Source organism: Lepidochelys kempii, chromosome 17 (assembly GCF_965140265.1).
Source record: "Lepidochelys kempii isolate rLepKem1 chromosome 17, rLepKem1.hap2, whole genome shotgun sequence".
In the NCBI taxonomy this organism is placed as follows: domain Eukaryota; kingdom Metazoa; phylum Chordata; order Testudines; family Cheloniidae; genus Lepidochelys; species Lepidochelys kempii.
Genome location: NC_133272.1, coordinates 9221748 through 9247979, shown reverse-complemented (window position 1 = coordinate 9247979; position 26232 = coordinate 9221748). Strand labels below are relative to the sequence as shown.

The 26232-nt window shown below is 38.8% G+C and overlaps 1 protein-coding gene across 6 annotated transcripts in view; it reads left to right on the top strand.

The window, feature by feature from the left end:
• The window catches only part of NF1 (neurofibromin 1), a 170623-nt gene extending 148118 nt beyond the window's left edge, over positions 1-22505 (top strand). For all 6 annotated transcript variants that reach the window (XM_073315123.1, XM_073315122.1, XM_073315120.1 and 3 more), the window contains 6 exons: positions 269-396; positions 1301-1401; positions 2691-2833; positions 3668-3714; positions 4760-4976; positions 18017-22505. In XM_073315123.1, coding sequence (XP_073171224.1) covers positions 269-396; positions 1301-1401; positions 2691-2833; positions 3668-3714; positions 4760-4976; positions 18017-18159 — 779 coding nt within the window. In that variant the 3' untranslated portion in view covers positions 18160-22505. The remainder of the gene's footprint in view (positions 1-268; positions 397-1300; positions 1402-2690; positions 2834-3667; positions 3715-4759; positions 4977-18016) is intronic.
• The last annotated feature ends 3727 nt before the right edge of the window (positions 22506-26232 follow it).

The window sequence follows — 26232 nt, the reverse complement described above, 5'->3', positions numbered from 1 at the left end:
GAGCAAGTCACTTCACCTCCCTGTCCCTCAGTTTCCCCTTCTGTGAAATGGGATATTGTTTATCTGCTGATGAAAAGTATTACACATGAGCTTGGTATTATTATTATTTCAATAAACATGCTTTTTCATAACATACAAGTCATTGAATTGTGGATAACACAAAGCTGTTTTATGGGAATTGTAGGTGGCTGAATTTGATGGGATGGTATATAATTCTTTGTTTTTTAATTATTGTGCTCTGGCTGAGTACTGTTTTTTTTTCTGGCAGAAACCCAGAGAATATCGCCCCAACAACACCCACACCTTCGGAAAGTTTCTGTGTCTGAGTCTAATGTCCTCCTGGATGAAGAGGTCCTTACTGATCCAAAAATTCAAGCCCTGCTGCTTACTGTCCTTGTAAGCACACTTTCCCCATATTATGCTGTATTTTTTAATGCACTATATCTTTAAAACCAGCATGTATGTTTCAGTGCAATGCTAATAGGGCTTGATTGATCAGGGTCTGTCCCTGATGTGTAAAAGGCATTCTGTTTTGCCCATTAATGTCTAGGATGTCCAAGAGAATTCCTTTTTAAAATGCATATTTAATATCCATAAATGGGCAAATGTTTAATGTTCACATTTATGCACCTTTTTGCAGAGTACATCAAATTACTATCTCACTTTTTCACGGGTGATGAGAATCACAAAACAAATGATGCTACAATGTGTGCATTACATTTTTAAAAAAAGAAAATCTTAAATTGCTGGAACTAGATTACTTTGAGTTTTAAACTTATCTGAGCCCAGTAGTGGAGGGTTGCAGTATAAATTACTTGTTCTCCCAGCCTGCTCCAATGCAGTTCCCATCAGTGCCATCCTCTGAAAAGACATTCAAGAATGATGATCTGAATTTCTTTGTTCTTTCTGAAACTCTTCGAAGTTTGAATACGTTTCTAAACTTTCATTTTTTGAAAACCGGTGGGGCAATCTTTGTTGAAAACGTTTCTCACCAAAAGAAATCTATTGACCAACATTTTTGCCAATTTTTTAAATTTTGACCAACTCCGTTCATTGTCAGTCTCCTGTGTACACATGAAATACTTGAAATAAAAACTGTGTCCTTAAAAAGTCCCTTAATGTGATTATCTATCTTGCTAGTGCTCTGTTTTGGGCAATCAGGTGCTGTTTGTAATGAACTAGTGTTATGCCTCAATGTTTGAGATCCCTGTTATTAAAAATAAAATAAAATAAAATGAAGCACAAATATTCACCTCCCAAATCAGAGAGATACTGATTTTTGTCCTTTGCATTATGCCAGGCAACATTAGTAAAGTACACTACAGATGAGTTTGACCAACGAATTCTTTATGAATATTTAGCAGAAGCCAGCGTTGTCTTCCCAAAGGTCTTTCCTGTTGTGTAAGTAATTAAAACTCAGTTTATATAATATTTTTTGTATTAAGCTTGCTGCTTTACACTTGCATAAAATGACTTCGGGAACTGGATGGCAGGGGAACTGGATGGCAGGGGGTTACAAGACTTTTTTTGCCCCTAGGTTGCTAGTTCAAATTTAACTTAGACTTGTAAGGACTGAAGGCTGTTCCCATTGGAAGCTATCTAGTGGCCTATGTGAAATGCGTTCGGTGTTTTTGGTGGTAGCGGTATCCTCAATACAGAAACCACTCCCACAATTGGTGCTAATAAGTACCCTTATTGACAGTTTCCACAGAGAGGCCAAAGGCCATGGAGACTGAATTATGCTCTGCCATAATCCTTCCAAGTCAGAGTTTGGGTGCTTTGGCCTGGCTCTGGAGAATCTTGCACTGCTGTTACCCATGCTGTGCTGCTTCCAAACTTAACAGCAAAACCTTCCCATGCTCATTGCAGCCATTAGTCCAGCAGTTCAGTCATGGTTTATCAGTGTTTGACACTATAAAAAAGAGTTGAAATAAAAATAAAAACTTAGGGTTGTTTACAGTGTATTAGTGTGTTGTTGCAAAACAAGGGGATACATGTTATCTTTTAGATTTTTTTTTTTTCCTCCAGCAAATAAACAGGGTTGTTTTTTTACTGGTGTCCAAGTGACCTGTCAAAACAAGTTATTTAAAGTGTAGCCCAAGCATAGTCCTTCAATATGATTCCGTATACAACTTGTTTGCTTAGTTTATCACTGTATTATTGTCTATGTGCAATCAATACAGTTCAGGAAAGTCTAGGTATTGTAGTTTAACTTTTCAGTTGTGCATGTTGTAGAGAGAATATCACATCCTCCTGTTATAAAATGATGGTCAGATTCAAAGGAATTCCACATGTCACTGAGATCAAACTGGTAGTAATTGGCATCCTTTATGACCGTATCAGGAGTAATACTGAGGATTGAGTAAATCCAGAGATTCATTTTACCAGTTAATTATTTCCTTGTAAATAATTCAAATATTTGATTGTGCATGTTTGAGTATTTTGTTAATTGCTAATTAAAGAAAAGTGTTGATACGTTACATTTTCTGTGTCTGGGGTTTTCAAAAGCACTGAGGTAACTTAAGGGCACACGTCCCATTGAAAGGAATAGGGCTTGTGCTCCTAAATCACTTGGACACTTCTGAAAATCCCATCCCAATAGTTTTGTTCGATAAATGAACCTGCAGTTCATATCTAACTTTAAGTAACTATATGAACAAAAAGACTACACTTACTTTTGTATTGTTTAGGCACAATTTATTGGATTCGAAGATCAATACCCTTTTGTCACTGTGCCAAGACCCAAATTTGTTGAATCCAATTCATGGGATTGTTCAGAGTGTTGTCTACCATGAAGAATCTCCACCCCAGTACCAAACTTCTTACCTACAAAGTAAATATCTTTCTGCTTTTTTTAAACTGTTCTACTGTAAAAATAAATAAATAAAAATGTTTCCATAGAGATTGCTGCTGCCCAGAATTTGTTGTGTGGGTTTTTTCTTAATTTCACAGATCTTAATGTAAGAATGTATTCATTTGTAATAAACTACCTGTTTTAATGTTAATGTAAAATTCCTTGCTGTGACTGCATGTTGCCAGATACGTAAGAAAACAGTAAGTGAAATAGGCTAGAAATTAAAACTCAGTCATGTTTCCACTGACAACAGCGTGTGAAGTACAAAATGAAAATACTGGTCAAAAGTTGCAAATAATAAATTAGATTTGTAAAATTCTCTTAGATTTAACAATCAAGTGTCTAGCTGGTAAATAAATTGCATGAGGTAAAATTTTAAAAGCACCTAAATCGATTTTCAAAGTGACTGAAAGTCCATGCAATTTAGGCTCCTAAGTCACTTTTGAAAATGTGACTTAGGGCTCGTAAGTCATTTGCCCTTTTGGAAATTTTACCCATACTTAAATGCTTAACCTGACAGCATCCCTTTTCAATTTTGGGCTTTTGAATTCATTTATTATGCTTAAGATGTATATTATATATAAAAAACAAATCTCAGTAATTGTACTTTTTACATGTTGAACACAATTGAGCCTATTTTTAGGCATCAAAAAATTTCACAGTTTGTCACTGTGAGATCCTTACATAACATTTTTTTCAATATGTAAGCAAATCCAAGTATGCATCTTGTATACCTTCTAATTAGTTTGGTTTCCTATCAAAATTGTATGAGAAAATTGTTATAGGGTGGTAATATTCAATTTGTTGTTATAGGTTTTGGATTTAATGGATTGTGGAGGTTTGCTGGGCCATTCTCTAAGGTAAGAATAGTATGAAAAATGTAAGTTCTTCAGAATCTTGTCTTTATTGTGTATGTGGAACACCAGGATGCCCTTATGGCACTATATATAAAGATTAAAAAACAACATTGATAAAACAGGCAAACTTTTTATGTGTAAGGCAGTAACTAGCTCTCTGGCAGACCTCACAAATCTTGATAGATTTGATAAGCGGGTATAAAAACAGATAATGGTACCTACTGTTAAGCTATCAGGTAAGAGCAATCAGGTTGGTAAATAACCCTTTGCAATGCTCCCATTGTCATTGTTAAGAGGCACTTGACATACGTTGTCATTCAGCACACCTTTAGATCTTTATTAGATGTATTTTGTAGCTTACAGAAATGTGGAAATCAATACAGGAGTAAAAAGAAAAGGAGTACTTGTGGCACCTTAGAGACTAACCAATTTATTTGAGCATGAGCTTTCGTGAGCTACAGCTCACTTCATCAGATGTTTACCGTGGAAACTGCAGCAGACTTTATATACACACAGAAATCATGAAACAATACCTCCTCCCACCCCACTGTCCTGCTGGTAATAGCTTATACAGGAGTATAATTCACAATGATAAATTTCACGTTTTACACTGAACCTAATGTCATCTTAAGTATTGACCATCTGTACTGCAATTTGTTCTGTCAAATGGATGTAACAAGGACCAAATGGGCAGAGACGGGCAGTGGTTGGATATTAGATTTAAAGGAGCACAGATAATGATGTTTATAAATCGCCACGTTCAGAGCTAGATGCAGCAGTTCACCTTCTAAAGGAAATTTCAGCATTGGTGCTTCCACTTCATTACTTGATGCTGCTGCTATCAAGTGATATGTGCATATTATAACTACAGATTGCCTTTAGTGTATATTAAAATTAATCTGAATCTGAGCCTAGATTGCAGATGCCCACATAAAATGCTTAAAGACCTAGACAAAACAAGTGAACACCAAAGTAAAAGTTTGAGGTAAAATTTATGTTGATATTGGGGGAAATGAAATAGGAACAGATCTAATTTTTATTTCCACAGCAAACACAAATCCCAGACTATGCTGAGCTTATAGTGAAGTTTCTTGATGCCTTGATTGACACATATTTGCCTGGAATTGATGAGGAAACCAGTGAGGAATCCCTACTGACACCTACGTCTCCTTATCCTCCTGCAGTGCAGAGCCAGCTTAGTATTACTGCAAACCTTAACCTTTCTAATTCTATGACCTCACTCGCAACTTCCCAGCATTCCCCAGGTCAGTAAATATTTTTATATTACCTATATAAAGGGAACGTATTAAAAATAACATCTGTGTAGCCCCACAAACAAAAATTTTCAGTAATACTCCAGAGATGTTGCTATATTAAGCGACATTACATTCTGAAGCAGGGCTTGATGTTGATTTTGTCTGTCGTGAAAATTGTCTTCTGGCCCTGGGAGTGGGACTCTCAACATTGTCATGTTACTTGTATCTCAGTATCGACGTTAAATTTGTTAATGAGGAAAACTTGCAAAATGCATAGGGATCCGGAATTTTCCTGTTGTTGGTGATACATGCTGAGGAATAACGACAAGGTGCAGCAGCATGCAGAAAGAGCCACGTTTTAGTGTGTGTCTATAATATTTAATACTAGAGCAGTGGATGCTAAAAAGTAAACGTTTACATTTGTGTTGAGATATCCTCATAGTTCATCATGGAAATAACAGTATGAAAGTCAAGGTAGGAACATGCAAATTAACGCCCCAGGGGGAAAAAAGATCCAAAACATCCGTATTGAGTGGGAGGCAAGCCCTGGAAAGTAGTAATGCTGAAGGAGACCTGGGGGTTGTAGTGGGGTAAATAGATATGAGTTGGTAATGTAATATAGTTTAAAAAAAAAAAAAAAAAAAAGCCCAAACCAGTGTAGTATAAGACTGTACAGGCACCAGCATGATGTCACAGAGCAGAGGTGGTGGTCCCGGTGCTCCCACACCTGAAATACTGTTTCACTTCTGACCACATTACTAAAAAGATACTGGTAAATAGAAGTTCCAAAAAGAACTACAACCAAGTATTAGGAAAGAGTAAATGATGGAGGAATAGAAGACTTTAATATGTATAGCTGCGCTATGTGACAACTAAATGGGAGGAAATAAAGCTGCCGATGTTTGCATGCAGGGGGATAAACAGTGAGCAAAGTAAGGAACTATTAAATGCAGTACATGAGGTTATGAGTGAGGGGCAGTAGGATGAAGTGTTCAAAGAAAACACAGGGTGGATGTTGGGGAAAATTTCTTGATACATTAGGCAGTAGTTTTGAATTGCTAACTTACACATCGAGTCGCATCTTTTCTGCCTCTGTTAGTGATACCAATATAGGTGTATAATTTTGCCCTGTTGTGTTCAAATTACTACAGCTCTGACACTTTTAAAAATCATCTTTTTGGTTCCATGCTTATTTTTCTGTTCTGGATGCAAGGTAGTCTCTTCCTTACCTTTCGGGCCAGTACTTGCAATAGGCTGTGTTCATTGCCTGTTTTCTGTCTGGCTTCTATTGGCCCAAAACCAGGAGTCAGTTGCACTCAAGAAATCAAGCCTTCCAGTTCTCCTTTCTGCTCACAGCTGTTGTCCCTGTTTCTTTGTCTATATGACGATAAATATTAGGTTTGCAAAAGATGAGGCAATGCCCTGTAAGGCTGGTTACCAAATGAGTAACATTGAAGTGTATTTAAAATCCTACCACTTCATCACTTAGTTGTGACCTCAATGCAGAGTCTGTCCAGTGTCTTTGAAGAAGTGGACTCCAATTTTTTAGAACAGGTGAAACACTCTAGTTGATTTAATCATTGAAGAGAGAGTGCTAGGATTGTGTCTTGAGAAAACTGAGCCAGTGCAAGTAGAAAAATCTGGAGAAACTGGCTCATTTCCCAAGTTCTGGCTAAGCCTATGTGATTTATTTCACTAACTAGCTTTGTCCTGAATGGGAGAAGAGCATTTGTTTTTCAGAGTTGTACCTGTCTGTGCTGTTTTATCAATAGCACAGCTCAGCCCTAGGGAGGCTTTTATTGTCATTGCAGTCTTGTTGCTGTGTCCTTGGTATAGATGTTCATGCTGAGGACAAATAACAAGACTTGGGCAGTGAGAAACAGAAGAATTGGGGTGCAATCAGGTTTATGATCACGAGGTGTTAAAATTATCAACACTATTTTTCTGTAATAAATGGTTACGGTAGATGTTAGTTTTAGAAGTCCTTGGAAAAATCACTTTTTTACATTGCAAGAATTTATGTTCCTGTCTTAATTTCTTAAATAAGAAGGTGGCTTTAGCTTTGTTTATAAACATAAAGAAATTTTTGGCAGAAGTATTATAAAGCAATGAATAGTCAAAAGTGTCAAGTTGGTTGACTTTTTTTAAAACAGAAAACTACATGAAAATCTTAGATGGTGTGTCAATGGTATTACTGTGAGTATTTAAAGGGACACAGTTAAGTTAAAAATTGCTTTCTGAAAATTTTGAGCTGACTATAGGTACAAACAGCACGTAAGGCTCCTATTACAGAAAAGAAGTGAAAGGAAAATTTTGTCAGTTTAATTTATGTATTTGCCAACGCAGGTTTAGTAAATTCACTGTTTCCCTCTATGGTCAGTTAGGAAGATGGAAACTGACAGACAAACGGGAGTAGGAAAAAAATTAAAGGCATTTTAAAAATAAAATTCAGAACATGCTGTATAAATCACGGGTTCCCAAACTTTTTCAAAGTTTGGTCAACGTCTTAATAGAAAGACCTGTCTGATGGCTACCTTTCATCCTACAATTATGTAACATCTCTGTGACAACTCCAGCAGTTGTTTGCTCATAGTAAAGTGATGTTGGGAAAGCATTTGTGTATTCTTAGCTTCTGTACTGCATTGTGTGTTGTGGTCTTTTCAGGAAAAAAAAAAAAATTTGCTGTGTAAGCTTTTGCTCTTCATTTCATTACTTCCCATCTGTTCTGTTTCTCTCAACTAGAAACAAGGAACAAGTCAGTTCCCTATAAACCACTAGAAAGTGTTCTGCAAACCACACTGGTCAATGGGAGACCATTTAGGAGAAAACTATTTTTTTAAAAATCCCATTAACTTAAAAAAAAAAAAAAAAGGGGGGGGGGGGTCGGCAGTGTCTGTTCAATGTGTAAATGTATTACATTATATTTTTTTGTAATAATAAATTAGACTATGTAAAATGTAGAGCTAGAGGTTAGTCAGAACATGCTTTGTGGTCACAAGACTGCTTCATCCAATAGCTTAGCTATCAAGAGTGGTTTAGTGCTGTAGGAGCTAAAAGATATGATATACCTGGAGTTACTGCTATTGAGAGCAGATTTTTCTCAATGGTCTTATTGGCTTTTTATCAGTTTAAGCATTTAGATTTTTTGCTAGTGTTGAAGAAAGCAAATGAGAGAAAAGTTTCAGCCTATAAGGTATTCTATATCTGATTCTTAAATTTCTTTAAAATTTACAAAACTGATTTTTATTTCTTGGCTTTATTTTGTTATTGTGGGCTAATATTTTAAGTGAATACTAGACCTTGCTCCTCCAAGAAACTAAGCTATTCCTTTAAATTTATCACATGGAGAACTCATTCATCTGAAAGCTCAGTGGTAACTTTAAGCTTTTTTTTGCAGGTGTTGCTCAATTCAGAGGATGATCAGGGATGGTCTAGATAATACTTAGTCCTGCCATGAGTGCAGGGGAGGGGACTGGATTGGATGACCTCTCAAGATCCCTTTCAGTCCTAAGATTCTATGATGCATTTTAATTTTTTTAAACTTATTTTCAGAACTTTTCAAATATATACAGTAAATGAGAGGAATACAGAAGGACACATCAAGTCATCTATTAAGAACATAGATATACATTACAACTTAATATAAGCCAATACTTTAGTAGTTTACCAGTGATTGAATTTTGGGTACCCAATTTCAGATATCTTGAATGGCTGGTGTTCAGAGATGCTCAAAACCTCTGAAAATCACCCCTTAAAGATATTTCAAGTTTGTCACTTAAAAATTAAAGCACCTGAAAACCCTAATAACTAAGAATATCTTACCCCAACTCTTAACTGAAATGTTACTTTGTCTCTTCTCTTCACCTTTATTTCTTATTAGTGTTTTGCCTGTACCTGAATGTACTCACCCCATTCTGGCAATTGGGTGGAAGGGAGACTTAGAATTCGAGCAGTGGTTCTCCAACTTTCTCATTCTGTGGACCAGTTTGTAAGTCAGAGCCCTTCATGTTGTACCTCAGCCCCCAAATCTTCCACTGCTTGGGCCTGAGCTGCACAGATTCGTACCCGTTTAGCTAAAGGTGTGATGTTAAACTGGTACAACTTTGTACGTAGATCAGACCTTGGTTTTCAAACTGTTCAGTCCTGTTGACCAATTAATCAGCCCACCCTACCACGTCTATATGCAACTGTGGATGTAGCCTAAGTCTTGCGTTCAAATTAACTGTGCCATATTAGAGGCTCAGCTTGTTGGGGAAGTCAGATCATTGCTATGTATCTCTCTCCCCATCTGCTGTCCTCTCAGGAGAGGTGAAAGGAAGCAAGGGGTGAAAGAAATGTTCTCCCCAGAATGAAATCAGTAACCCAAGCACACCAGAGTTGGAGATAGAGCTGACCACTACACATGGTCTCTAGAAAGAGGTGAGGTAGCCACGGAAGCTCTAGGATGCTCAAGAATTTCATAGTGATCCGCATACCCGTGGTCTGAGAACCATTCAACCAAAAGAATCAGCTGTTTTGATGATGTCCATCTTATCACATCGAATTAATTTAGAGAGAGCCATTGATTTATACAAACAGGTTATTATTATTTTAATTAAATCTATTAAGAGATTTGCAAATATTAACGTTTTTCCATTTCCTGCCTTTGGAAACAAGAGAACTAGGCAAAATCATTGTCTATAAATGTTTTGTGTCTTATTCTTTTTTCTTATCATGGACATTATTCACTTATGTTTTTTCTTTCATTCTGTGTCCGTGAAGCTTCTCTGCCTTGCTCTAAATCAGCAGTTTTCATGCCGCTTCCTCATCAAGGTACCCTCTATTTTCATCATATTTGCACGAGATACTGCTTGATCTGCATTAGAGTTGGGCTTAAGGCATGAGAAGTAATTTACTAAGCTCTTTAAACACAGGAATGACTCCAGACACAGTACTTGTAAGTAAGCACAAAGCTGTTGCATTTCTTGTATTATCATTAGCTCCTTACTTGATACTTAAAACACAGCAGGTGGGAATGCAAGCCCCATCCACAGGAATAAGGCAGGTTTGAGAAGAGAATTGGCACCTAGATACTCCAGTGATGGGCACCCAATGAAGATAATCTACTGCAGATATTAGCAAAGAATAAGAGAGAGGCCAAAATGTTTCATTTGAGTTCTTTTGATTAATAGGAAATCAGCTTAAACATCAGTTGTATACCACCAGCACTTATGCACAAGAGGAGTTGTTTGGAACCAACTTTGCCAGATTAATTATTGAAGGACACATGCTGCTTTTATTGAGACAATGTCATTTTGAGGTTTCCGTTCATGTAGGAAGATACAGAAAGAGTTGCAGAGAATGTGTTATGTGCTCACCCTTATAGACTGCTTCCTGTTTTCCTTTATCCTGTAGTTTGCCTGAGCTCCAGGTTGTCTGCACCTGTGTGTGGGGAGCAAAAGGATGAAATTAGCCACCACTGACAGCAGGAGTCAGAATGTAATTGTGTTTTTAATTTAGAAAATAATCCTTATGCCTGTAAAATAGTGGGCCTGATTCTCCACTCTCAGTAGTGTAAATGAAAGGAGAATCTAGTGACTGACCAAATGAGAGGCTGATTCTCATCTATATGAGACAGAAGACCGTTGGAGGCAGTTTATTAAAATGGCATGGAAAGTTTATTCATTCAATAAACAGTCACTTGCTTCCTCCTTCCATAATTAGGTTAAAAATTATCTGAAATTCCATTAACATTTTTTTTCACTGTCACTGATTTTTGCTCTACTCTGCATTTTAACTGCTACCATTAAAATAATTTTCTATGTACAGTGCTCATTCTATTGCTGAACATCAACACAATTGCTCTTGAATATTTCTGAACATAACATACCCAACACATTCATTTTGCTACAGAAATAATGAGACAAAGGCCTTAGGTGCACCAGTGTATTAGTGCAGGAATAATTTTCACTCAATACACAATTGCAGTATAAAATTGATAACTGTTACTTGGAAGCAGGTTGGGATTAAAGTGAGGTTTCAACATCATTGCCTCAAATTAATTATTCTGTTTTAGGATGTTAGTGACGATTGCTCTGGACCCAAAGTCCCTTCTGTGTGGAGTGACTTTTCACATTTGCAGTGTAGTAAGTTATTTGTGTGAAGTTCAAACAAAAATAGTTAGAACTTCTGTTTGCTTTGTTCTGATATGAATCTTTTACACACTAAGTTATTTACAATTAACTTATTATAACTAGTCCAACATTGAGAGAATAAGGGTTAAAGCTGTTTAGAAATGTCTGTGCATTTGAACATAAATCCCATTTAGTGCTTTCATCCTGATATTCTACTGTAAGCTTCATTCAACCTTTACCATATAGAGGTGCACTTGTTTAGCCACAATTCTGATAAAGGTTTTCTGTCAGCAGGTAGTCAGCACAGCCATTTGACACAGAGTGAAGTTTCCTGTTAGGCCCATTTTATGACCTCTATCTCCTGTGGTGCTCGCTGTGGAAAATATATTGGTGCTCAAAAAATGTCTGGTTTGCAAATATTTAAATAACACTTCAACTGGTGTCTTTCATCACTTAAAGATCTCTTCAGGTGATTGTCCACATGGTCCACTTCCAATGCATGTGTGCTCCACGTGCACAAGATTGGATTCTTTTGGCCAGCCGTGCCATTGGGGTCTCACCTGAACCTTCGATTCCCTGCCACATATCCCCACTGAGGGCATAAAGGGCAGAGTGAGCCCAACCATCTGTCCGCTCCTTCTTATCAACCATAGCTGCAAGGACAGAACCCCTGCAGTGTTCAGATCTCTGCACACTGTGCTACTTTACTGATCTGCTCTGTGTGTATGTGTGTGTGTATATATATATATATACACACACACACACATACATATACGTTAAAACATTAGTATAGTAATTTTTTACCACCTTGGCTATATATATTTAAGAAAAAAATTACTAGTGTTAAGGACTTCCCCGGTACTGGGATTTAGCTTGCATGACTGAAACAAAGTCCCTGAGGTTCCAACCATCCCTGCTTCAACATAGACATTCCACTTTGTTAATGACTGGCACTCAAGATGCCTTTTTTGTCTTGGAGAGCCATATGTATCCCTGGTTTCAGAGTAGCAGCCGTGTTAGTCTGTATTCGCAAAAAGAAAAGGAGGACTTGTGGCACCTTAGAGACTAACAATTTATTTGTGCATAAGTATCCCTGGTAAATCCTCAGTCTCACTCGTTCCACAAGAGGATGCAGAAGGTGAGAAAAGCCCCTCTTAGGGGACCTAAGTTAAAGGAGGCATAGCTGTCCTAAAACAACTTCTCCTATGGTGGTTCACAGCCTAACTCAGGTCCGTCTGGTCTCCCAGCACATACAGCAACAGTCTGTGCCTCGCCCGGTACGGATATTTGTGCGTGTGGTGCTGATGACTCTGGTGCCAACCCCTGCAGTACAGAAACTCCCAGCACAGATTTCTTTAGTACTGAAGTTATTTTCAGTACCAGCTTATCTTGTGCTGACCACACAGACTGAGGCGTCATTACTATCCTCAGCTTGTGAGAATGCCCAGTACAGTATCACCTACTAGCACTATGAGGGAGGGATAGCTCAGTGGTTTGAGCATTGGCCTGCTGAACCCAGGGTTGTGAGTTTAGTCCTTGAGGGGGCCATTTAGGGATCTGGGGCAAAAAAATTGGGGATTGGTCCTGCTTTGAGCAGGGGGTTGGACTAGATGACCTCCTGAGGTTCCCTTCCAACCCAGATATTCTATGCTTCTATTACAGTACTAGTCTCCTTCAGCTCCCCTTCTGAGCACAGTCAAGAATTATCACCCACCCACTCAACTTGGTCTCATTCATGTGGCTCCTACTTGCTTGACAGGGAGCCATCACTGTATGTATAAACCTTTGGGACCTCAGGGAGACCAACATTTGCAGACTTGATTAATAATTTTCCTGCATAATAAATCTGATTTTTTTTCCAGATCCTTGTCTCTTGAGAGTCATTTGTGGGTCTCTGCTAGGGAGTTTCTTAGAAAATCGTGGTACCTTGGTCCAATTACTTTCACATATCAGTTCAGCTAGCGCACAGAAAATCACTCAGATTCCAGATGGGAGCGTCTCACTACCAGTACAGAGTCTTGGCCTTTACTCTTTGAACAGCACTGAGAGTATTGTTTGGCAGTCATAGCAGCTAACCTAAGGAGACAAGGGATCCAGGTATAGCCATACCTTGACAGTTGGCTCATTCAAGGATGATCACGGTAGCAGGTGAACAATTCCATTCCCTAATCCTGCAACTTTTCACGACACTGGGTCTCAGGATCAACAAAGAAAAGTCATTGCTATTACCAACACAGAAAATAGTGCTCATTAGGGCAGTGCTAGATTCCGCATTAAGGGCTTATCTGCCACAGGAGAGTTTCAAGACCTTAATAGATCTCGAGAGTCAGCTGCAGGCTCACCCACAAACATCAGATGTCACTGCTTGCTGGTCACCAGCAAGTGGAATTTGTGGACAATCAATCAAAGATCAGTTACTTTAAAATGTGTTGGCTACATGGGTTTCATGACCCTCCCTGCTTCCCTGGAGGCCTATGCCACCTGGATAGTGTATTGGCAAAGGAGCTGACGGACAGCTGAGCTGTCTCCGCCTGTTAGGTCCTTGAGTGTCAGAGCATAGGTCCAGGGCACAGGCACAGCCGAACTGGCACTTCTGGCTAAAAGAATCCAATCTTGCGTGCGTGGACACGTGCACAAGAAGGGGAATCCGTGTGGACAATACATCTTGCAGAGCCACAGTTACAGTAAGATAAGTAACTGGTTTTTTAATTGTATCCAGTTTCCTAACAACTCTGATTCAAGTTGAGTTAAACCCTGAGGTTTGAAAGGAGGGTAAAACAAGTTGTTTTCATATTACACTGACAGTGTATGATTAAATATACAAAATGGCGTGCATCAACAGAGAAGCAAAAAATGGAGCATTAGAAATAATTCCCATTTATAGCAGAGGTCTGTGATTGTAGGAGCTGTACAATGGGAGTATAGTGCGGCAAACCACTGCCACCGTCACTCTGAATTTACCTCCTAGTGGCACTCATCCATTGATATTTGTTTGAATTTTATACCAGCTTTTTAAAAAATGAAAAAATATCCCTTGATTGGATTACATTTGAACTGCATTTGTAGTGTTGCTGTTTGGTTTATAGCCATTTAAATGTAAGGGGCGCTTTCGTTTTGTAAAGTAGCAGCATCTGTTTACATCCTTCTGCTTCTCTGTCATACAGACTTGATAGTGTTAAAATTATTTCAGTACACTTGTTACTATTTGACACACCTCTAATAACTATGTATAAAGTCTGAGGTTATTTCTGCCCAGTAGATAGAACCGTTTTTTGAGTCCAATATTTTTGTGTCTTTTGTGGGGAAATCAGAATTCGTGAAAGGTGCTGAATTGGCTGCCCTAGGGTGAAATCGTGTGGCTGTTCAACAGTGCAATGTAGCCAGTGGCAGTGCAAGTTACATTCCAGTTACACGACCATGGTGCCTTATTCCTAACCTGGAGGGCCAACTTTCAGGGGTAAGGAAGTACTTCCCCGCCAAGACCCATGGTCTCTGCTGACACTGCGACAAGCCCTTCAGTGTATGTAGTGTGTGTGAAGGGGATATCTTGTCCACAGGGAATTGGACTGAAGCCAGTCATTTCACATTGGCTACCAACCAGGGCGCAGGAGTCAAGCCAGCAACCTGAAAAAGCACTGAAAAAGCTCTCTTCCATTACCAATCCCTTGAACCCCCATGATCCTAGTGTTACTATGCAAACCCCATTTTTATCCAAGGGAATTTTCATTACCATTTCTACTAGATGTGTAGTAGATGTACATTTAATACTACAAATTATATGAATATAGAACAGGTATATCCTGTTGGCAGTAAACAAGACTATTAAAATTCATATCTAATCACACAGTTGAATTTTCTGTGGGTTTGCATACTGTTTTTACTACCCAGTACATGATAGGGAACATGATGCAGATGACACGTTATAAAAAGTAAGTTACCTGTGGTTAGCAGGTATTTTTTAAATAATTCAGCTGTTCTTTTAATTGACAGGATTAATACACTAAATAAACCATATGAATCAGGCAATTTAACATTCTTCAGCATAGTTCAGATCAGAAGCATCTGAAAATTTTGAAAAGTATTTTCTGTCTCTGCTGCCAAGTTGTAGGCCAAATCTCAGTACAACGTGATTTAAAGCTGCCAAGCTTTGGCTCCCTGTGAGATGTTTATAATAAAAATATCAGAAATCCCTTAACTTAGGCAATGCTATCTGACTAGCACTGTAAAAAAGACTTAATACAGCCTAGTGTCACTCATACCCCAGACCTACTGCTCAGACTTAAAATTTGTACACATACACACCTGTTCTTCTTTTCCAGGAAAATTTCTGGCCCATGACAGGAGAGTGTAATCCTTAGTTTCCATATCAAATCATGACTGAATCATTTGATTAAACTTCAATTTGCATCAGTTGTTCACTGTCCTATATAGCACCCACCTATATGCCCAATGGTCCTAGTCTTACTGTCCAAACCCCATTTTCTAGACAGAGCACTAAAACTGAGCAACATTCCACAGTTCTACAGCCAATCTGTCATACTCCTGGTATCAGTAAAATTACTTAAAACGACGAGTATTCTGAAGGCTGAATTAGAGAAAAAATAATGTAATTAAGGGGAGGATGGTATTTCTGAAAGTATGACAGACTTTCAGCCTAAATAAAAACTGTTTTGTGTTCAAAAGGCCTCTATGTATATTCCAGAACCATCTAGAAGCTCCAGTGTGCTACCTTCACATGGAAGGAGACAGTTCCTGAAAAGCTTACAATCGAAATGGGCTAGACAGAGTTAAGTACTGTCCCCATTTTACAGATGGGGAGCTGAGGCACAAACAAATTGATTGACTTTCCCAGCAAGCCAGACACTGAACCCAGATCTTCTGAGTGTTAGTCCAGTGGCTTAACCTGAAGACCGTCCATATTCCACTAAAATATCCTTTTATTAAAACCCAACCCAAAAAAGTTCATTTCGTACTACAGTGAAATTACGTTTCCACTGTAACCCATCAAAATGAAGAGGCTGATTCAGGGGCAAACAGTTTTTAAGGCATTGTGATTCAGTTCATACACCAGGGAAGTTTGAAAGAGGAAGTAACTTTAAATGATTGAAGGACAAGAGGCTGGATATGGCTTCAGCTAAGGGCAGAAGAGCATGGATGCATGGATATTGATAGCTCTGAATACATACTCACTAATATAGATAGATCTGAAACAGCACTTAGATATTTGCATTCCTCTCCAAAATTCATGAGACGTGAGCCTCACATGCAGGGATTAGGATACTTACTTGTGTGTGCACTGCTTAGATCACACTGGCCATACAGTTTTTATTTTTTAATTGAAAATCTGTGGATACTTAAGATAACAAGTGCAGATGTGCATTCCTACACCTGTACTCAAAAACATCTTCCTGTTTAGAAAACAAGGATTTACTGGATTCAGTGAATGGTTTATATGCCTACATATCACCTTTAGGGTGTGGTGAAAGCACAATAGAATAAAACATTCCAGCAAGTTTCCAGAGGCTTGATTAGCTGATTTCTTCTCTTTTAAGATTGGAGTAAGTTAACAAACACACACCAAATACTGGGAATTATTTTTGTGTTAAACAATAGTTTCACAAGTCACAATTTTTGTATTTGATTTTGGTAATTTAGTATATGCAGCTTGTGTATGTTTTTACGTATATATAGTACAGCATGATAGTGCATTACCTGGATACATTCTTTATGCATCCTCTTCTCGGTTCTTAATGAAAAGATCAGATGCTGATCCTGTCATTTTTTTCATATTTCATAAACTGTATCAGTTGTCTATCTCTAGATAGTCGTCTATCTAGAGTTTGAGACATCTGAGAACAGTAAGATTTATATACATCTTTTACGAAAGCAATGTTATCAATATTTTTTAAAGTAAGTAATTTCCTGCAGATTCCTTACTAGAAATGAAGTGTTTAAACTTTTACTGCAGAATACTCACAGCTAAAGATGGTTGTTCTGTGAGATGCTGTATTTCTGAACGCTACCTGTAATAAGTGTTAAAACACCCCTATAATCTGTCTTGAAAGTTCAGAATTTCACCTCCCCTGCAGGGTTTTTTCTAAACTAACGCAGTGTTATTCATTAGAGTTCACCCTGCAGGTCATATGGAATTTTAAGTTGCCAGAACTGTATACATGTAAATTGCCATTAATATTTTTCTGTTTTTACTGCTTAATTAAGCTTTTTAGAACTCTTTGATTCCCATCCTCCTCCTCCCCCTTATAATATTTATATTAAGGGGCTTTTGACTGGGAGATATGACTCAGCTGTGCAGGTGGAATACAAATGAACTCATTATATGATGGCAATACTAAAAGACTGTAATGTAAATGGTGCTTTGCTTGCTGTTGAAGTGTTTGGCATTTTACACAGAAGACCAGAAGTGGAGGGAAGGAGGCTGTTATGAAATGGAGCTAAGATTGAAATAGTAGACTCCTCTTGACTGTCTCGTATATCTAAGAAGCCTGTGGCGCTCCTAGTGCAATTTTATTGGCTTGGTATTTGCAATATTAATTTTGCTCAGTTCAGCGTGATTAGAGTGTGTGGAGAGATGCGAGCAATTGTAGATGATTGGACGGTGACCTCTCCTGGAGAGTTATGGTAAGGTTTGTGTTGAAGATGCTCTCTTCTGTGGTAGTTACCATTCAGTTAAGGCCTGCCTGCTTCTAGCTTCACCTGCAGTAATTCTTATTTCTCTTATCTTCTTTTTCTGCAACTTTGTTATTTCAAGTATACAGAATGTCTCATTTTTTCTGCCATTAAAATTCTTAAATGACTTCTTGGTGACCAATTTAACTGAGGACAAACCTGTCTTTAAAATATTAAATTACAAGATAAATGGAACTGAGAATCGTAGCCTCAGGAAAGTAATGTTGTGTCCCCTTTATTTCCCATCAGGAATTGACAAGGAGAATGTCGAACTCTCCCCCACCACAGGACACTCCAACAGCGGGAGGACACGCCATGGGTCCGCAAGTCAAGTGCAAAAGCAGCGAAGCGCTGGCAGTTTCAAACGTCACAGCTCTAAAAAGATAGTGTGAAGCTTTTTTTTTTTTTTTAACTGACTTATGTACCTGGGCTTCACTAGTGGCCCTCCACCAGTTGTGATGCTGCACTTAATTCTTAACGTTCCCATCCCACCAGCCATGTTGCCAGATGATCAACTCTTAAAACATTGCCTGAATTTTAATGCCTTCTTTTCTTCTGTTTTTTTGGTTTAAGCCAGTATTTCAGAACCATTCAACGGAACCATTTGTAGATCCTGAAGAACTTCGTAGATGAATGAAGTATGGAATTCTTTACAGTGCAGTACAGTCGCTGTCCAAATATGAAAGCCATTTCTCATAGACCGTTTTACCTTGCTTCTGTTATATGCCTTGTTAGTTTCTTCTTTAAAGAAAAGTGTTACTGTTTAATCCTGTTTTGCACACTTTTCAAGTTAATGGCTTCATGAGCCGGGGAAGTACTATAATCCTTGTTAATTCAAACCCTTCAGATTTTTAGCTGTGGACTTTTTTTTACCATACTTAAAAGTAACCTTGAAATTAGCCACAGTGCAGTAAACCTAACCAGAGGTGGTTGATAAATTAAATCTTTAGTAATTAGCAATAAATTTAAGAGGACGAGGAGGCCACTTGTGTCTCTTCATTTGCCAGAACGTAGCTTCATATATTTAGGACTGTATATGGACCAGACTGGACAAACTGACTTTTTCCAAAGTACATTTATTTTTTGCTGAACTTTGACTGCACTAAAAGAAATGGATGTGTAGAGAAAAAGCAAATCATCAAGAACTGACTATTAATTATGCTCTCTCAGTAGCTGCTTGGAAAATGTATTACTTTTTATGTTACCACATATCCTATATGTTACTTTTGCCCTTTCCACCAATTTTATGCACCTTCAAGAAATTCCTGACAGAATAACTGTTTGGGAAAGTTGTCTGAAGTAACTTTCAACTCCCTCAGAATTGTGTTTGGCAAAGCTGCTTGTGTGCTGCCCAAGCAATGATACAAAATCATTAATGTTCACTTCAGTGCAAAATGGTACATGAATTTAAAAATAGCTGACATCTTTGTCAGACAGGTTTTGTATGAATGTTTGCAGTGCAATTTCTGCTATCAGCATAGACATTTCTCTCAAATTTTTATAGGAGAATTTTCAATTTTTTTTTTTAATTTGCAAAAATTATGTTTTGGGTTTATAAGAAGTAAACTGAAATTGCTTTCTAGCACTGTGAAAGATTCATCAACTTACAGTAGTATATTAACAATGGATGACTGTGATAATATGCTGCTATGTTGAATGATATGTAATGAAGCAGCACAAAGTGCTACAAATACTATCTTTATGGACTAAAAACATGCGGAACATTTTGATCTCAGAGGTAAATATAAATTCTGACAAAGGAGGGCATGTCATCTGGGTGCTCATTTTAGGGCTAAATATATCTACTGTTAATGCCAGGTGGTCCCTGTTGTATGTTAGGATTTAGCAATTTATGAATGGCTTTAAAGAAAAAAGTATATCATATTAAAAAACAAAAACACCTCCCATAGTGCGATTTCAGTAGTGGCTTTCAGTAAATCAAACTCCACAGCTAAATTAATAGAGAATGGTACAATTAAGTGTTCAGATTGTATTGATATAGCACATTATTCACATTTATTCACACAGTAACAGTGTAACATGTTTATGTAAATAAAAATTTGCCTTTATTGTATTGATTCAGAAAATAACAATTTAATTTTTTTAATTTGTTTACAGTCCTGGAAAAACTCTGAACACAAACTTAATATGCAAATAGTTTGCCAAAATAAGAGGAAAACTTAGAATTAGTAGTTATCTTGAACTAGATATGTTGGAAAATATTGAAGACTTGTGCAATTAACCAAACTTTTTTTATTCTTGATCATGTAGGAGCTGCAGTAGAAACTTAATTATTAAAATTCTACAAAAGCTATGTATGAAATGGATTATGAGGATAGAACTGAATTTAGGAATAGAGCAATGACCAATGCCAGGTACTAAGCTGCTATGCATTCATAACCTTGGATATCACAGATAAAATCTCTTCCATCTAGTACATCCAATTGTGTAGTAGTCAGTTTCAAAATCTCTGTCCTTTTAAAACCTTGATCATATTGAATCAAGCTCATTCTAGCCCTGTCAGTTTTCTAAGTGTTCAGTTTTGTTAAAGATTATGAATCCTAAAGAAAACTCACTAATATATTTTTTCTCACCATAAGGCTGGGAAATCTTTTAAAGGTAATATGCTGTTACAAAATAGAAGCTTTTTGCTCTTTCAGTTTCCCTGGTGAGCTAATTTTCAAAAATACTGCATTTTTCGTGTTTATTACCAAATCAGTTTGGATTGGGTTGAGTGTATTTAAAACTACCTTTTCCAATGTTTTGAGATTGCCTGACGAAATTGGAATTCATAAAAAGTGTGCATTTCAAATGTGTATGTTGTGAAATCAAAATACAGTGATCAAAATTATCTTTCATGTGAGAACCGCAGGAGTGTCTCAGTACCCACTTGACCAAAACTGATTTCATGTAAGATAGGCAATAAGTAACTCACCTTAGTAAATGTCATTGGGTGGGAGGGATTGTCTTAACATTTCTACCATTGAGTTGGGTCAGAAGATCTGAACCTTCTAGAGCAGGGGTGCCAAACTCATTTGGAGGAGAAGGCTGTATTCTATGGTTTATTCTAGTTTGTGGGCCAGCGTATACATTCAGGACCATATACTCCCCCACATTGTACAGTGGAACAGCCACCAATGTTGGTCGGAGGGTTGCAAAGAGATCAAGGGAAGAACATGGTCTTTATATAGTGACTAACTATCTAGTGATAAGTTATTTGTTCAGTGCCTTATTGTCACATTCTTCACTCAGAAAATCTGCTCCCTAGTAAAATCTGCTCTCCACTGCTATTTTTGTCTTTTTCTTTCTCATGTTCTTTCTTAATTTCTTATTCTCCTTTCTTTCTGTGTCGTGCCCCCCCCCCCCCTTGTCTTTGAGTCTTCTGCCCTTCTCTCTGCATTTCATTCCCTGGGGCAACTGCCACTTCCTAACACAGTGTGCTTCATTCCCTCCCCCTGGCACCCATTCCTTTTACTAAAATGGTCAGTGATGAAGTGAGCTGTAGCTCACGAAAGCTTATGCTCAAATAAATTGGTTAGTCTCTAAGGTGCCACAAGTACTCCTTTTCTTTTAGTGATTAAATAGTTAATGATAAGCCTGAAGTATAATCACTGAGCCTTTGATATTCCAGTCTGATTAACAGGGAACGGAGGAGTTCACACCTCTGAGTCCTTGTTTCAGACAGCTGCAGACTCAGCAGCCGTCACTGCATTGGTTACACTCTGTTCACATTTTAAGGTGATCTCTGCAGCCATGGGGCCTAGACACTTTGATTTACGGGAAAGCTTAGATTTTGGAGACTCTGAATCTGACATGCGGACCACATAAATACATCACGGGGACCGTACGTTTGACACCCCTGTTTTAGAGCATGTTTATCCATTATGCATTAACCACATTAAGTACTGTAAAGACGATTGACATTTTATTGTTTGTGTTTGTATTTTCCCTGACTTAAAGTTAACTCGGTAGTATTTTAATAGTGCATAACCTACCTGTTAATTATACCAACGCTTCTGCTTTAATGTGCATGCAATTTATTTTCCATGAAAAGGAAACATTTCAAATAAGTATTTTGTGGACTGAGCATTTGGGAAAGTGCCAGTGCTCTATTCCTAATTGGTTTGTAGCTTTTAGGGCTTTTTCTGTTTCATTCTAAGGTTAATATTTTTCAGATGTAATGAAGCACGTCTTAATGTTATGCAACAGACTTACCACAGACAGTCACTTTTAGTGTTGGCCACACTTTTTTTTAATGCAGTATATTCACCTGTAAATAGATTTTGTGTAAAATTTGACAAAGTATATTTACTACACTGTAAATACATGTGACAATATATTGTATTATTTTGCTTTTTTGTAAAGCAGTTAGTTGCTGTATATGTATAACATACAAATTTGATTATTCTAGTGTTAGTAATTGTTAACTACTACTTCTCCTTCCTGCTGGTGCGTTGTCATTTAAAGAAGAAAAAATGCTGTGTACGATAAACGTACACGCTGTACGATAACTTACTATTTCCATTTGGGCCTCAACTTCGAAAATGTTTCCTTGATTTACAATCCTGTTACTATTGTAAGCAAGCGTGCAGCAGCCAGTGAGAATCCTGCTGACTCGAACACAGTTGGTAACTTGTAGGTAAAAACTGTAGAAATCATAGTTTCAAATAATTGTTGTTCACCCTATTTTCCCCTCATGTATGTACTTCCCTTTTTTTGAAGTAAAATGTAAATTCAACCTGCTTTGAGTTGTTTGGGGGTCATTGGCTGCTAGGGTTCACGGCTGACCTTTTTATTCTCATCATTTTCTTGTCCCTCAGGGTACTGGGATTTGTTTTATTCTTTTGGAAGCTAGAGGTGGGTGTGAACCAAGAACCTAAAGCTCATCAAGGTCAGAAGGATTCTTCTGCTGACTTCAGTGGGGAAGTCCACAATCGTGTTTAAAGCTGGTGATGTGGATTTGTGGCTGTGAATATTGCTGAATGCTTTTTCTCCATAATTGTTTGTTTCTAGATCATGGTTAAACTAATTGTTCCAAATTCTGCCCTCTGTTAAGCGTGAAACAACTCCTATTGACTTAAAAGATGGCTAATATCTAGTAGCAGAGCAATTTCATGTCACCTCACATCAGTCAAAATCAGTTTATCATTTAAATAGCTCAGTATTTCAAACCCATTCATTTTTAAATGTAAATTTAGTTTTTTAATAACTAAAGGTGGCTGCTTAGTCTTTCTAAAAAAATCTTACAGTATATTCTGTCTATTCAAGCTTATTTTAGAAGCCTGGAATTTCAAGTATGAATTAAGTATCAATTAAAGGCAACTTTTGTGGCAGCAGCTTAATTATAATTGAGTCTGTTTTCTTCCATGTGAAAATATTACTTTCCTGTTTAAAATGTATAAACGCTTATATTCGGCCTTTTTTCTGAATTGGTAAAAGATGTCAGAGAACATATTCTCACACTTGATAGTTGCTGCAAACTAAACATTGCGTCATTTGACCCTAGATCAGTGAAGAATACATTTATACACTCTACCACACGTACATGCATGTGCGCGCACAGTATAGATCTACTGATTTTTGTAATGCAGAATGCTGCCCTCGCCAACAGGTGGGACTGCGTGAAAGTAAGAGTAGCAGTTTCTGAAGATGTTTTTGTAGGGGGTTGGGTTTCCCTAATTTGGTATCCAATATGAGAGAGCAGTAATGCCATATTTTCCAGTCCCTTTTTAAACTAGCATCGTTATTAGTCTGGGTAATTATAGACATGTGCACTTGCTGTATTTTCCCCCTCCCCCCCCCCCATGTAAAACTGCTATGGTGCAGGGCAAAGCAAGCTACCTCTGGCTAGTGATAGTGAAAATTGTGCTCTTCAGGGGCCAAAAGATAGGAGCAAGTTCTTCTTTGAGTGGTGTCTCTGTGGGTGCTCCACTTTTGGTGTCGTTGTACCCCTGTGCTCGTAGCCAGAGATTTAAGTTAGCAGTGCCCCGGTTGGGCCGCACATGAGCAGTCTCCGTCTCGCACTGCTTCAGGCTGTTAACTAGCGCTGTGCGACCAACACCTCGCACCCTCTCTCTTGCCCCCCAGTTCCTTCTCTACCACCATTGGCTTGACTCGGAGCACTCTGCAGGGCCTCACAGCTAGAAATAATCTTTTTCCTGTCCCTTTAGCAGTAGTTCCTAGTTCTTAGTTAGAATACAATAGACTATTTTCCCTTCCTACCTTATCCCTGTCTTAAAAAAAAATTTAAAATTCCTCATAGGACTGTAAGTTTTTGAGTTTTTCCTGATCGCAGTGGCACTTTCCTCTTCTATCTTGCCACATCACTGAGAGAATAAGCTCCCCCGGGGCATGCCTGGCTCCCCAGGCTTTAAACGCTAGACTAACTGCCAGCTTTCAATACCCCTCTCAGACGGACATTCAGGGCGTCCACTGTCTCAGTGAGAGACATATACTGCGAAAGTGCTCGTACTGTCAAAACTGGAAAGCCCGCACGAGAAAGGCAAGGGATTTACAAGTAAAACTTCTCATGGAGAAATCTCTTCGCCCAGCATCTGAGCCTGAGGTACGAACCTCTCTTGGCCAGAAATTGCCGACTGCTGCCTCAGAGAAAGGCTCCTCTTTCAGGGGAAAAGATCCTGAACAGCCTGCCAAGAAGGTAGCAAAGAAACGGCACCACGTCCCCAGCTTTGGAGTCGACCAAGAAAAAGCGCTCTGATAGAGGCCAAATGCTCCCAGTATTGACCACACCTAGGGTGACCAGATGTCCCGATTTTATAGGGACAGTCCCAATATTTGGGGCTTTGTCTTGTATAGGTGCCTATTACCCCTATCCCAGTTTTTCACACTTGCTGTCTGGTCACCCTAACCACACCGGCCATATCAACAGACCAGATCCCTCTGGTACCGACAGTACTGAGAAACCCAGAGCTCCTAAGCAGTTGAGCTCTGTCAGAGGTGCTAAGGGGAAAGTGAAACCCCATGCTGCGGCACTGACAACAGCAAAGGCCATCGGTAGCAAGCATACCTGTGCTAATGCTGCCAACTTCTGCTGGTACTGTGCCGATCAGCTCACTCCAGCACACTGTACTGAGCTCCACCGGCATCGAGACCGGGCACGTCACAGCAGTTCCTCTGTCATACAGACTTACCAGTTTCATCGGTACTGCAGTCTCCTCTCCTCTGCACCGACGGTACCGCAGTACTTAGCCAGCCCAGCTCTCCACAGCTTTCAATGTAGTTCTTTAGGGGGGAGGACGATGCAGAGGAGGATATATGGCACTCGCCCCACCTTTCCTCTCCTGTGTCTACACCCACTACACAGGCCCTACCAAGCGTGGGCTTCCCTTTAAACTTTACAAATCAACCCTGGTATGGCCAACCCTGGATGCCCACCATGCCCTTCCAACTGCAATGGCCATTCTGGCAGCCATGAGCTCCATACCCACAAAAGGAAGTACCCACCACTCTGCCCACAACTGGGGCACCTCAACCACCCATATGGCCATCAAAGGCACCTTCTGCTGTCTCAGAACATAGGGCTAAAGAACAGGAGCAATTCTTGGACCCAGACAAACCAGCTGACATTCAATTGTCATCTTCCTCACCAGATGACACGATTATGCCTCCACCTCCCACCACTGCAGATGATATCAAGCAGTTTCAGGAACTTTACAAGAGAGTGGCCACTTTCCTAGACATCTCTCTGGAAGAGGTCCAGGAATCTCGCCACAAGCTAGTGTACATATTACACATGTCCACTTCATCCAATATCACCCTTCCCATGAATGATGCAATTATGGACCCTGTGAAGTTGATTCGATTCCACCTACCTGTAAAAGGTCTGATAAGAAGTATTATGTGCCAGCCAAGGACACTGAATTCCTTTTCTCACTTCCAACGCTGAACTCACTCGTTATCGACACGTTGAATGAACAGGGTAAACAACAATATTATAGAAACACCCTGTATGATAAAGACTGGAAACATCTCGACCTATTGAGCTGTAAAGCATACTTTGCTGTGACATTACAATTGAGAATTGCCAGCTATGAAGCCCTAATATGCCAGAATACGATCACAATAATTACACAAGTCTCTCGGAATTTATAAACTTTATTCCAGATGACAAAAATGATCAATACAAAGCATTCATCACAGAGGACCAACCTATCACCAGAACAGCTCTCCAAGCTGCCCTTGACTCTGCTGACTCCACAGGAAGATCCATAGCAACAGCAGTTGTTATGAGGAGAGCCTCCTGGCTTCATCTATCCGGTTTCCCAAAGCCAGTGCAGTCCACCATAGAAGACTTACCTTTCAAAGACTTGGTGGGATAACTCGCATGACTGGAGTACTGTCATGGATGGGTATAAACTGTTCAGGAAGGACAGGGAGGCCAGAAAAGGTGGGGGAGTTGCACGGTATGTAAGGGAGCAGTATGACTGCTCCGAGCTCAAGTATGA